At 39.4% G+C, this 13,754-nt stretch overlaps 1 protein-coding gene and 1 pseudogene across 2 annotated transcripts in view; one reads left to right on the top strand and one right to left on the bottom strand.

Annotated features, from left to right (window-relative positions):
• Window positions 1-9,911, top strand: part of LOC110064641 (protein O-glucosyltransferase 2-like) — a 174,469-nt gene extending 164,558 nt beyond the window's left edge. For both annotated transcript variants that reach the window (XM_089297898.1, XM_089297897.1), the window contains one exon: window positions 9,679-9,911. In XM_089297898.1, coding sequence (XP_089154024.1) covers window positions 9,679-9,696 — 18 coding nt within the window. In that variant the 3' untranslated portion in view covers window positions 9,697-9,911. The remainder of the gene's footprint in view (window positions 1-9,678) is intronic.
• A 3,701-nt stretch (window positions 9,912-13,612) lies between these two features.
• The window catches only part of LOC149105956 (uncharacterized), a 1,872-nt pseudogene continuing 1,730 nt past the window's right edge, over window positions 13,613-13,754 (bottom strand).

Below are 13,754 nucleotides of genomic sequence, written 5' to 3'. Positions count from 1 at the left end.
TATCTAACAACAAGAAGTTTTAAATTTTCAAGCATTTTGAAGGGTTCCGTCAACCATGGAAAAATTGCCCTTTCAAGCCCGTATGAAAATGGCAAAAATTGCGTAGTTTTACGGGCTTAACTTGTTATGTCCGATATGGATCCAAAACAAGTACTGTGTGAAAGTGTGTCATTTCTACTATAATAATATGAAAAAAATTCTGGGCAGTCGAGGTTCACACAGGTAAAATTTAAAAGTATGAGACAGTCTCTTCTCAAATTTACATAATACAGCATGTTCAAAGCACTCTTCTGTTGAGCACTCTGAGTCTGTTTTTTTCCATTTATTGGCCATGCTAAGCAGGAAAGATACAAAAAGAGAGTTGATCCATGTCTTTATTCCGACATCGTTTTGTTCACACACACTACATAAAACTGAGGAAAGAGCCCAAATATAGTTTCCAAGTTAACCCTTTACCCCCCTAAGAGTGCAAATTGGCACACAAGGTCATAACTTTCTGAATACTTGATAGATTTCTATGAATTTTTGCCATGAAAATTGTCTTGTGAAGATCTACTCATTGAAGTCTTAAAATTTTGACCCCCTCCCATCCAAGACATGGTTGACCACCCCCAGACGTTTTTAGTTCCTCTTTCGGGATGCAAATGGAATGCAACACTTGTTTCATATCAAGCTATGCACTAAGAGTTGCTAAATAAGCTATAGTTTAGTGGTATACCTAATATAGTAGAAGATTGATACATTTTTGAAGTCGTTCATTTTCCTATTTTAAAGCAATTTCTCTCAAAATGTCTACCTCCTTCATAGCTGCTGATGTCAATTCTTAAATAAGTTGATTAGTGGCTTTCAAATGACATATTGTACACAGGCAGAGTGTCTTTATTTGCCGATTTGGGAAAAACTGCCGCTCACCTTAGGGGGTAAAGGGTTAAATAGACTAAGCACCCTACATGTATTACATGACTGGCATTGCTTAATATATATTTTCAATTAGCTCCAATTGGAATTTCTAGATTATTGAGGTTTAGGCACATGCTTATCATAGAATATATGGATCTCGTCTTATTAAATCATGTGATATCTCGTTTCCGGTAAAAAACGTGTGATCAATCAAGGTATTGTAGTAATCATTTTGAGTTAATTCGGGACAATCTGTGGAATAAACATCAACTCGTGGATATTTACAGTGAATCTTATGTGTCTCTGGGAATCAATTGGACGCATAAGGAAATCCCCGCAGAAACGTATAGGGGTTAGTCTTTCCCATTTATAGACAATTGATTAGTCTCCAAATATTAGAAAGGAGAGTGGTCTTTTAAAGTAAGTTTTATGTTGACATGTGTCTCGATTTTGATCTTGATGGAAAACGAAGTTTAAATTTAAAGTGCCCGTGAGGTAAAAATAATTGATGCTTATTTGAAAGGCTTTTCAAAGTAAAGAAAAATAGCGTTTTGGGAACTTGTATGCAAATTAGTAACTCATTAACGGTTAACCGGAAGCTTGATCAATTAGCCAATCGCCAGGTGAAAAAGCGGAGAGTATTTCGGGTGAATCACAACACAGGTTAGAACGTCGTATGCAAATGACGGTAATTTCTTAGTCACTCGTAACCAGAAGCTCAATAATTAGCCAATCGCTATCCGGATAGTATTTCGAGCGAATCATAACACAGCTTAGACAGTTGTGACAGCTGGCTTTCAGGTTGCCGCCATTGCTCATGAATAGCTGTACATGTCTTTGACAGAGTACTTTTTGTTCTGCAAGGGTCTTCTGGCTGCGTTTTCTTTTATTTGAAGCGAGAATCTGAGGTAGTGAGAAATGGTGTTCTTCGAAGGTAAAGCAAGACATTCTCAATAAGTGCACATTCGTTGAATAAATGTGTGAGGTGCTCAAGAAGAGTGTTACAGCCAATGGCAACTGCGGTTGTACATTGTGATAGGTGCAGCTGTTTCTTGAGGAGTGATGATTGTGAAAAGTGCCCCTACACAACCGTCGCGGTTGACGCACAAGATGGAAACAAGCTGTGCCTTACAGCGTTTAATGAAGTACTTCAGAAAGTTAAAGCTGATCCTAAAATATGTGAGGCCCTCCTCTTACTTGATAAAATCACGATAACCTATTAACTCGCTTATTGTTTTAGCCATTAATACTGAGTAGAAGTTGCAAAACTGAATGGTCTGTATTTGATTGTACTGTTGTTGTCTACCTTGTGGTATGGCTGTATGCCTTACTGAGTTACTGGTGGACTGTACAAACTTATCAATGAAAGTCAATCGATGTTATTAATAGTTCTGGGTTTTTGTAGCGTCAGTAGCCTGAGCTCGTATTTTTTTTAATTTGATTGTGCTGTTGTTGTCTACCTCGCAGTATGGCTGTATGCCTTAGTGAATTACTGGCTGACTGTGCAAGCTTATCAATGAAAGTCAATCAATGTTATTAATACTTCTGCTTTTTGTAGCCTCAGTAGCCTGAGCTCATTTATATTCTTAATTTGATTGTACTGTTGGTGTCTATATGCCTTGCAGTATGGCTGTAAAGATGGTGGGACAATTGTGTCGTGACCAACTTTGCTAATAAACCTCACTTCCATATCCACGAGTAACGATAGTTCCACTTTGATTAAAGAGTTGCAAATGGGCATATTTAGTATTTCACAGAAAGAGATTGGAGCCAAGAGTGTTGCCATGGCAACAACACAGAAGGTGTCATTCTGTTTCTTTTGTGATTTACATTTCTGGTGCCAAGTTTGAAGATCACTGGTCCAATATTTCTAGAGATATTCTTGATTCAGAGTTTTACTCACGGTTCAAGTGGATTTAGTTATGACATCATCACTTTCCTCATTTACACAATGCAAAAATGTAAATATCACTACAACGAAAAAAAGATATTCCAGAAAGGAAAATGCCATTCTTGTTTACTTTCAAAAGTCTTTCAAATAAGCAGCAATTATTATTTACTTCATAGGCACTTTAACAGAACAAAGAAAGATCCACCTGGACCAAGCAAGCATGTTTTTTGAAAAAAAGAGAGTAAGACTGTTTGCTGTCTATCCCGTAGTCTGAACTCGGTTTGAATTCGGCCTAGTCTAAACGTCGTGTTACTGCTGTGCTGAAATCAAAAGAATTTGGCCTTACAGTGTCATGGCAAAAGAACAGTGGTGGGTTTAAATGTTAAATTTAACTCAGTCGCGCCGAAGATCGGAAGAAGTCTGCTTTGCTCAAGACCATTTTAAATGCTAGAAAGCAATGGCAGCAGGTGCAGCAGGCTATGAATTCAGTTCAGCACGGCAAGAGCACACCGTTTGAAGGCAAGTCGCCCTACTGTTGCATGGCACGGCAAGGCTTACCGTGCTATAAGTAATCGCACGGAACTTAATTCATCCTGCCGCACTAAATTCAAGAATTAAATTCGACTCGTTCATTTTCCCATTTTAAAGCAATTTCTCTCAAAATGTCTACCTCCTTCATAGCTGCTGATGTCAATTCTTAAATAAGCTGATTGGTGGCTTTCAAATGGCATATTGTACACAGGAGAGTGTCTTTATTTGCCGATTTGGGAACAACTGCTGTTCGCCTTAGGGGGTCAAGGGTTAACTATACATGACATTTCCAGTGACATCAGTATTCTTAATATGAGGACCTTCCACTATTTCTCTCCAAATGTATGGTACAGGATCTCTTGTGCTTTCGTGTGGCCCTGTTTTGGTCCTGAAATTATGACACAGTTCTTAATGGCTTCCCTAGCCTTCCCAGTGCAGCGTTAAAAAGGTAAGTTAGCATCCGGTACCCTCTTAGCGATGTTGACCTCGAAGTTGTTTATGAACAACCAGTAGTTAAGCGGGTTACCATTCAAGGTCAAAAGTTTTCTTTTGGGCATTTCAAATCCTTGTCGAATTGTGTACGTCATAAGCTACAAAACTTCTTGTTGCTCTGTTAAAATTTATGGCAACTGTTGGGAACCAGTCAGGTCTCCACCACTGATGGTGTTCTGCGGAGGTCCTGGGTCCCAAGGTTGTGCACTTGGGTTCAGCACTGATTTAGAATAGTTTCTCCCAACTTGCTTGAAGTCGCCAATATTAAAGTTCGATCCAGCCCATCCAGCCTGAGGCTCTTTTCTAGGAGGAAAGGAGTCACAGGGTGCTTACCATTAACCAAAAAAATCTCCGGAAATTTCGGTTGAAAGTCAAAAGGAACAGTAATTTTCCGGAAAATCTTTTCGGAAATTTTAGACCACCTCCAGAGGTAGTCCTCTTTTTTGGAACGGAATGACGGAAATTTCCTTAGCATTTGTTAAATTTTCCAGTTTCCAGTCTCTCATCGGCTGAAAGCAATTAGGATAAATCGAATTGCAAATGGTAAGCGCCATCACATTCGCTTGGTTTGCTGATTTTGGAAAATCCCTTACCATTCAACGGTCATCCCAACCGGTTTATTCTGACAAATGGTAAGCACCCACGTGCTTATTATGTGTAAACTCTGCCGCGATATCACGTTTTGAATATTCTGAGGTTCATAAAGTTCATCAACAGCTTAAGCTCTCTTTATTATATAGACGCAAGTGTTTTACTGGAAAATACACCACTCGTAAAATTCATACGAAACCACATCCAGGACTCTAGTGGCGTATTTTCCAAATCTTCACTTGTGAAGATATTGATGATTTCACTGATATCAAGTTTGTCTCGTAAATTGTACTTAAATTCGTTGGTGTATCATCGAAACATCTTCGGGCCTTCCTCAAAAGTCTTCGGCAATCTTCGGAAAATGTTCAGCAGTGTTCATGTGACCCTCAGACAAGTTTTGGAGAATCTTCGGAAAATCGTCAAAAATGCCGTCATCAGTATGTCTATATAATAAAAAGAACATAACACGTTAGCTCAAAGATATGAATTTTATGTTCTCGTGGCAAGAACAATATCTCACTTGTTCGCTGCGCTCACTCGTGAGATATTGTTCTTGCCACTCAAAAATAAAATTCATATCTTCTTGCCACCATGTAATATCCATATTTCACCTTCTGCTGCTAATAAAGCAATCCAGCGCTTCAGTTCATCTTGGTAATTTGACGTTCCATTTGAAGCTCCATCTCTAGGCGCTTTAACAGATTCTTTATCTCAACTTACAATGAAGAAGCTTGGCTTTAGCCTTCGCACGTGAACTGGTCTTGGAGTTCTTCAACTTTCTGCTACTTGAGCCGACTAGTGAACATGTGACAATCTGTGATTTAACATTATCATTATCTTCTTGGCGAGGAACCGCTGAAGTTCATCCGTGGTACGTTGAATGGATCGCAACCGTTCTTCAAGACGTTCGTCGAATTCCCTTTTTCCTGTCATTATGCCGTGACAAGCATTCAGTATGTCTGATTTAACTTTGGGGTTGTCAGCGAAATAACAATATTCATTGTAGGCTTGAAAACATCTCGCAAACGCGATTTGAAAATCTTTCTTCTTCTTACAAGCGTCATGATAATTTTCAGCGTTTCGCATTAACACACTCTTTTTTATATGATTAAATGATGTCTAATTTTGGAGCTGAGGTTGAACGTTCTTCAACTACCTTGAGAATACTTCAGGCTTTGTATCACCTGATGACTTTGATGGTGTGGAAGTTATTTTGAAACAGTTATAAATAAGAACTGCTGATTATTACAAACCAAGATGTGTGTCATGCAATAAGAAAACCTCGATTGCGCAGAAATTTTTTTCATATCATTATACCTTATTACATGAAATTTCCGCGACACCATAATTTCGTGAATTTCGCGATTTAAAAAAAATTGCAAAATTAAAGTGACGTGATCAATAGGTGTCGTGAATATAAAATGACGTGAAAATAAGGTGACTCACATTATGTTACTGTGAACATATGGTCCCGAAGTTGCGTTTTTGTTAATTTTGACGTTATTGTACCTTTGATGAAGTCAGTTGACTAAATTCAAGACATTTTTGAGTTATTTTTTTTACAAAAAAATACCTCTTAGTCGGCGCGTCGAGTATATTACGGGTCAATGGGTGAGTGAGTCAGTGAGTCAGTGAGTCAGTGAGTCAGTGAGTCAGTGAGTGAGTCAGTGAGTCAGTGAGTCAGTGAGTCAGTGAGTCAGTGAGTCAGTGAGTCAGTGAGTCAGTGAGTCAGTGAGTGAGTCAGTGAGTGAGTCAGTGAGTGAGTGAGTGAGTGAGTGAGTCAGTGAGTCAGTGAGTCAGTGAGTCAGTGAGTGAGTCAGTGAGTGAGTCAGTGAGTGAGTCAGTGAGTCAGTGAGTCTGTGAGTGAGTCAGTGAGTCAGTGAGTCAGTGAGTCAGTGAGTCAGTGAGTCAGTGAGTCAGTGAGTGAGGGAGGGAGGGAGGGAGGGTGGGTGGGTGGGTGAGTGAGTGAGTGAGAGATGTGTGTATGTCACACCAATCAGATTGGATCTACTATAAACAGCCAATCAAATTTCTTTTTGCAAAGGTAAATGGTATGTGAGAAGATCTGATCCCGATAAAGTTCAGAACGGCCGTATACATTCTTCTATAAAAGAGGAGGAAGTATTCATATATTGGGTTTACTTCGACATTTTCTGTGGGTTAGGCTGAGGATTTTAGTTAAATGAACGAGATGAGCCTTGAGGTTTGAAACAGTTCGTGAGTTCGTAGTATGCAAATGCAACGAGATATTTTTATTGTTAGTTAAAGGTAACTTGATACTTTTGTTTTCACAAGGAGTAAATTCAATTAGAGGTCACGAATCGTCGCTTCTAGTTCTTAGGACATGTTTTAGAGGGGACGAGACTTTAGATTTGAAACAGTTCTATCGTTTACAATAGTAAGTGCGGGTAACGATTGTTTTGTTCTTGTTGCATGCAAATATAACAAGATATTTTTGTTTTTTAGTTACAAAGTGTAATGTGACACTGTTGTTTTTCACAAGGGAGTAAATTCAATTAGAGCGGACGAATCGTCACCACTCTTTCCCACGAGATGTTTGTTATCTTTAGTAACAAATGGTAACTTAACACTTTTGTTTTTTATATGGGAGTAAATTCAATAAGAGCTGACAAGTTATCGGCTATTGTTTCCAGGACATTAAACAAAAAAGCTTTCATTTCTGAACGGTTTTTACGTCTCCGCAGTAGCAGTTTAATAGTTTTATTTGATGACATTCATTCAGTCCGATATTTTTTAAGGTAAAAAATGTGAAAACTGTTCAGATGTTCTTTGAAGACTGCGCGGCACCAAGTTAAAGTGCAATTTAATTAAATCAGACTTTCAACCTGTCAGAGGTTTTTGCTCTTTCTTTCTATTTTCGGTGAAGTTGTGTTGTGTTGTGTTGTGTTGTGTGAAAAGGTAAACTTACGTCTCGTATAAAATGCGAAAAAGTCCCTAAATTAACTTGAGTATTTTTGAGCAAAAATTCCTCTTGGGGGTTGGAAGGGTTATGTGATCGGTGAGTGAGGGAGTTATGCATGTGCGCGTGTCACACCGGGTTGTATCAAAGAACGAATCAAATTGCCTGTTAGAAAATAAGATGGTATCTACATTAATCTGGAGACATGTCAGATTACTGTAGTTTGTGCAGTCAAACATTTTATGGCGTACTATTTAGCTATCTTACCATGACCGATGTAACATCGCAACCAAAGAAAATATGTCAAATTAACCTCATCATTACTGTACCATGAATGCTCCTATCTCCGACACTTCACACAAAAAAAATAACTCTTGCACACCTTGCGTGCCTATGTTTAAGCAACATTGCCAAGGAAATACATTGTGTGTTACTTGAAAGTGCAACGTTAAAGTGATTCAAAATACAACATTTTTGCAAAATCGCGGAATTTACGTGTTGGGAAATATGCGCACCTCAAAATCAAAACGATTCATATCAGACACCAAGGTGCGTTTAAAGTCCGTAAAACTATGTAATTTTTCGTTTTCCTAAGGGCTTGAAAAGGCAATTCTTCTTAAGTCGACAGAACTCTCAAAATGCTTGAAGAATTTAAAACTTCCTATTGTTAGAGAGAAGAAAGGTCAAGCTCTTATGCTGAGTCCATCGTGTGTTCTAGTTTTGTAAATTTGTTTCAATGCAAATACCGAGAATTTTGTCAGTTATTTTCCAGACATCTTTTGCTTATTTAATAAGGCAAAAAGCTGTATTTTTATTTTGTGCAAATTTCTCAGACTTTAAATTGTATATATTTCAAAAGTAGTTCCCTGAAAGTGTTCTTTAGGCAAAGTTTCAGGATTCTCGATTTTTGAACCTGGCCAGTGATTCTCCATATTTTCAGTCAGTGACTCCTAATTCAGGGTATATAGCTACAGGTTTCATGCTAGAATGCTGTTGTGACTCCAGTGATGCAGGCCTACAATACTGTTATAAGTAAAGTTAGAATTTCAGTAGAATGTCACTTGGGGGATGTCACTACTCACTTTAAATTCATTGAGTTGAAAAAAGAATTTGAATTGCTATCTAAATAGTGTTGCCAACATGTATGTGGTTTGTGCTATTTTAGGAAATGCACCGACATGCCTTTGTGGTAAACAGACATCCTCTTTCTTGGATTTAGATCCCCGACACTTCACTTGGGGTAATCTTTAAACGAAATGAGAAAGAATTACCAATGGAATTCAAAGGTTAAATCAGTGACATCAATGTTCATCGAGATAAGCTTCAGAATACTCATCATATATTAAAAAGCATTGAAAAGGATAGGTTGAAATAATTTTACCAGCACTTGGGTAAACGAAAACGGCAATGATGAAAGAAATAATCCAAACAAGACCTATCAGTCATAAGAACTACAAAACTTAAATCTTTTTTTTCCCAATTAATGAAGGGTACCACTATGAATATCATTATCATAAAATCTTAGTGCTAGCAGCACTTTGGTCTATTGGTTCAAAAGCACGGCCATGCTTCGTTTTTCTCCGCAAATCCACCTCTATGAGGTTTGTGATGTATTCAATGGACGCTCTCCCAAATCCCTAACGAGCCCGAAGCTCTTTAACTCGCTATAAGCAAGTATGTTGTGATTATATCGATAACATTTGTCTAACACGAGGGAGATGAAACAACAAGCCAGACATTAATTTTTTTCTTCAAGTTTAATCAGCAGATTAGGGAGTTAATCCTCCTCCAGAGGTGTATTAAATTTAACCCATCGATTAGTTTGATTAGCGCTAATCAGGCTTTGAGCAACACAATCTAATCGTGATTAAATTTTATTCCTCAGTTAAGCTATTTAATCACTGATTAGCGCTAATCGCGGTTTTGAACAACCGGGCCCTAGAGTTTAGTAGAATCTAATGCACGCTCTTATGATCTCTTAGCAATGGCTAAATCTAAACGTCACCCACTAACCAGCCGTTTTACTTTGACTTCTTCTTGCCTTATTACTTTACACTTAACGAGGGGAAACAAAGCTAACTGTTTCCAAGGGGACCAGTAATTAAGTGTTTTGCTAAATAGCTGGATCCAGCTACAGATTCATCCCCTTTCCAGACTTGGTAACTGTAAATTATACAGCTCTGACACAAACAGTACTCCACATAAAAGGGTGTCGGGCCAATTCGTCCACTTAAAGTGTTTGCCCCTTGAAACGGAAAGAATTGTACAGGTACATAATGATGCGTTTAGAATTGTTGTTTTACATGAAAACGGCATGTATATTAACCATGTATTTCTTTTTCATATCTTGCAGCTGCATGATGAACTTTAAAGACGACTTGTTGTGGAAAAGCTTAGTTTACATAGCCTGTGTCTTAGTTTGTTCATTTTTAACTCGTGAATTGCGTGCACGCACAAGAGTGAGTTGTAGGTTTGAAGTGAAGAATGGCACTCACTCGATAGGTTGATTCTGTAAATTTTTTTCCTTTTATGGCTCATGAGTGTATTTGATAGTTTTGGGCGAGTAATAAACAATCGTAATGGTGACCTTTGTTGCTGAGAATATTGGAGTGGTGAAAAAGGAGCCTTGATAACCTTAAAATGTTTAAAACTAAACGTTTTTCATCCATGAATTTTAAATATTACGTGTTTGCCTAATTCACTTTTGTCTGATGCAGTGTATATTTCATTTATGTCTTCAATGCCTATAATTTTCAATATATATATGCAGGCAAATGATTAATGTATCCGAAAAAGAAAAAAAAGGGAAACAAAACAAAGGAAATCAAGAAAAAGGAAATATACCAGGGTGTGGCAGATTCGATCTGAGGACCTCTTCCTAGAAAAATAGATTGCAAGGTTCTGAACCCCACCACAAAACCATCTGTGTAGAAGTTGATTTAATGAGGGTAATACCGAATTAAATCAGTAATATTAAAGACGCTGATTTTTTTTTTTACTTCAACTGCGAACTCAAAAGACTCGAGCTGCTCGTCGAGAGTCCGATTGTTTTAAGTTTTCTGACCCTATTCTATTTCTGGAGCGGCATCGACGTTGGAAAAAGGTACCTAAAGTTTTTAAACTTTAGGTACCTTTTTACTCATGAGCTTAAAAGCTTATGAGTCGCTGAACTAGCATCCATGAGATTCCTGAGGGGAAGAATCATACTGCACAAAGCATAACATGTGCTCTTTCTGCGGATGATGCTGCAGAGGTACTCGACAAGGTTAAATCCACTATCCAGCGAGTCTTTAATACCACCAAAGACTGTCAACAGCGCAAGTTTGAGAAACTTTTGCGAGAGAAACAGTCTTCTGTTTCTCCTACAACTTTTGTTGACAAAACAAAGTGGGTTATCAACTTGTCATCCAGGACCCTTAACGAAGCTGAGGTGTCCTTACTGAAGAAAGGTCTAAATTTTGCCGTGACTCCTACGAGCGTCCCAGCCCCCGAGATCGTCGCCAAGATTGAGTCAGCAGTCTGGCCACTAGATGCGGAGAGAGCAGACACAGTCAGGAGATCCGTCAACACCATCCTTCAACAGGCACAACCACCCACGCCCAACATCACGAAGGAACAGCAGGAGGCTCTTAAAAGCCCAAAAGAGGACAACTCCATCATGGTCCTTCCAGCCGATAAAGGTCGTGCCAGCGTAATCCTGGACGCTGACACATACCACGCAAAAATGTCAGCGCTAATTGATTCCGGATCGTACCAGCTGCCCAACAAAGATCCGACAGACCGCTTGACCCGGAAGCTATCTGAGAAGCTGCTAACCCTGAAACGGAATGGACACATATCAGAGGCGGTTTATAATAAGATCAGACCCCGACACAAACAACCACCTAGGATCTATGGTTTGCCGAAGATCCACAAGGCCGACACACCGCTTAGGCCAATTGTGTCGTCTGTCAACACCTTTGCATTCGACCTGTCTGCTTTCTTGGCTAACGTATTATCTCCTCTTGCAGGTAACTCGAACTTTACAGTGAAAAACGCAACTAACTTCGCCTCCACCATCGCCAGTGAAGAGATCCAGGACCACGAGATCACGGTGTCTTTCGACGTAGAGTCACTGTTTACCAATGTACTGATCGAGGGCGCCGTACAAGCCGCGCTACAAAAAATGGAGAACGACGCAGGCCTGGCTGACCGTACGACACTTACACCAGTTCAAATCGCGGACCTCTTGGATTTCGTATTAAGATCTACGTACTTCCACTACAACGGATCGATTTACGAACGAGACGGCGCAGCCATGGGGAGCCCTGTATCCGCGGTTATTGCTAATCTCTACATGGAGATATTTGAAGAACAACCAATAGAGTCCGCACCTTGCAAGCCTAAGATCTGGAAACGCTACGTAGATGATACTTTCACCATCCTGGATCGGGATAGAGTTGACGTCTTCCTGCAACACCTAAACAGTCAACAACCATCATTATCATAGATACCTTCTGCGATATCCAAGATAAACTGTACACATTTAACTCATTGTTTAACGAGATATTAGATCAACACGTTCCTCTTAAGACCTTTAAAGTTCGCGGGAAACCAAATCCAGTTGTGACCGAAGATATTCGTGGACTAATGAAGACCAGAGACTATTGGCGCAGGAAGGCTAAGAAGACTAACGATCCCATGGCTTGGTCAGCTTACGAAAACTTCAGGCGTGAGGTGAAACGGGAGATACAAATCGCTGAGCGAGAATTTGTTACCGACCAGATACAGAAAAATCCGAACAACACCAACAGCATCTGGAAGGCCATTCGCCTCTGCCTTCCCAACAAATCAGCTTCTCGGAGAACTTTTAGCAGAGACGAAAAAACTGTTGCCGACGAATTTAACAAATTCTTCGTCTCAGTCGGTCAAAATAGCGTAAACAAAGTTAAATCGTTGGCTAATGAATGTAACTTCGAACTCAATGAAAATTGGTTTACTCCGAGACAACACCCATTGTCCGAACAGTTTTCATTTCGTGTCACAGATGGTAAACATATAGAAGATATAATAACATCTATGCCGTCTTACAAATCCCCTGGGAATGACAAGATCCCTATCCGCGTTATCAAAGACTGCCTCGCTCCTATTCTTCCTGCAGTCACATCCATTGTTAACACCTCTTTTGTTGCTTCAACCTTCCCTTCTGTTTGGAAAGTAGCTGAAGTTACACCTATTCCTAAAGACGGAGATCACGAACAAGCAAACAATAACAGACCCATCTCGTTGTTACCTATTCTATCAAAAGTCTGTGAAAGGGTTGCCCATAATCAAGTCACATCGTATCTTCTCTCAAAGGAAAGGCTAACAAAGAACCAGAGTGGAAATAAAAGATGGCACTCAACTGAAACATCCGTAATTCAAACCACCGACGCCATACTTAGCGCCATGGATAAGAAAGAGCTAACGGCTATGGTACTATTAGATATGAGCAAAGCCTTCGAGAGCATCAGTCACAAAAACCTAATATCAAAGTTGCTGGACGTCGGTGCCTGTTACCCTTGTCTACAATGGTTCTGCAGCTACCTAAGCGACAGGCAACAAGTACGTATAAATTCTACTTCATCTGAGCTCCTGACCGTGACCAGCGGTGTACCGCAAGGAAGTATTCTGGGCCCGCTTCTTTTCAGCATCTATGTAAATGACCTCCCCGCTGTTCCGCGAAAATGTAGTTCACAGTGCTACGTAGACGACGACGTAGACTACTGGTCTCCTTTAAGATCGAAGATAAAATAAATGCAATAACCGATATAAACGAAGATTTACTAAACTTGCGTAAGTGGTGTTTTAATAACTACCAACTGTTGAACCCGGATAAGACTAAACTCATGGTAAAAATAGAACTGTAACCAGGATAAGACATATTGGAATAAAAACGCTCTCTGGTTAAAAATATATTGAAAACATAAGCTTTCGGCTATCAATCTATAGCCTTTCACGAATGAAAAATGTGGCGCGCAAGCGAAAATATATACGAATGGGCTGCGAAAAAATTGAGAATAAAAACAAGCGTGAAAAAAGCTAAAAGATAAAAATGTAAATGAGGCCTGATTACAATAAAATCGAGTATTGCCTAGGCAACGGTTTTGAGTTGTTTTCCGCGTCGACGGTTTTTGCTGTGTGCCAAGAGTCTAGTGTTTTCCGAACGCGGTAATTGCCTTTGTCAATGACACAAGCATTGTCGAAATCAATGGAGTGATTGTTTTGCCACGCATGGTTGGCAACATTACAGCCATTTGAATAGTTCTTCAAGTTTCGTTGATGTTCCTTTTTTCGGGTTTGGAAGCATCTTCCGGTTTCTCCTATGTAATTCCAAGGGCAGTCTTTACATGGAATGTTGTAAACAACATTACATTGAAAATCTGAGGGTTGTCTGAACTTTGGTGACGG

Source organism: Orbicella faveolata, unplaced genomic scaffold (assembly GCF_042242905.1).
Source record: "Orbicella faveolata isolate gen_17 unplaced genomic scaffold, um_ofav_v1 contig_3, whole genome shotgun sequence".
Classification (NCBI taxonomy): Eukaryota; Metazoa; Cnidaria; class Anthozoa; order Scleractinia; family Merulinidae; genus Orbicella; species Orbicella faveolata.
This window is presented reverse-complemented; position numbering and strand designations above follow the sequence as displayed.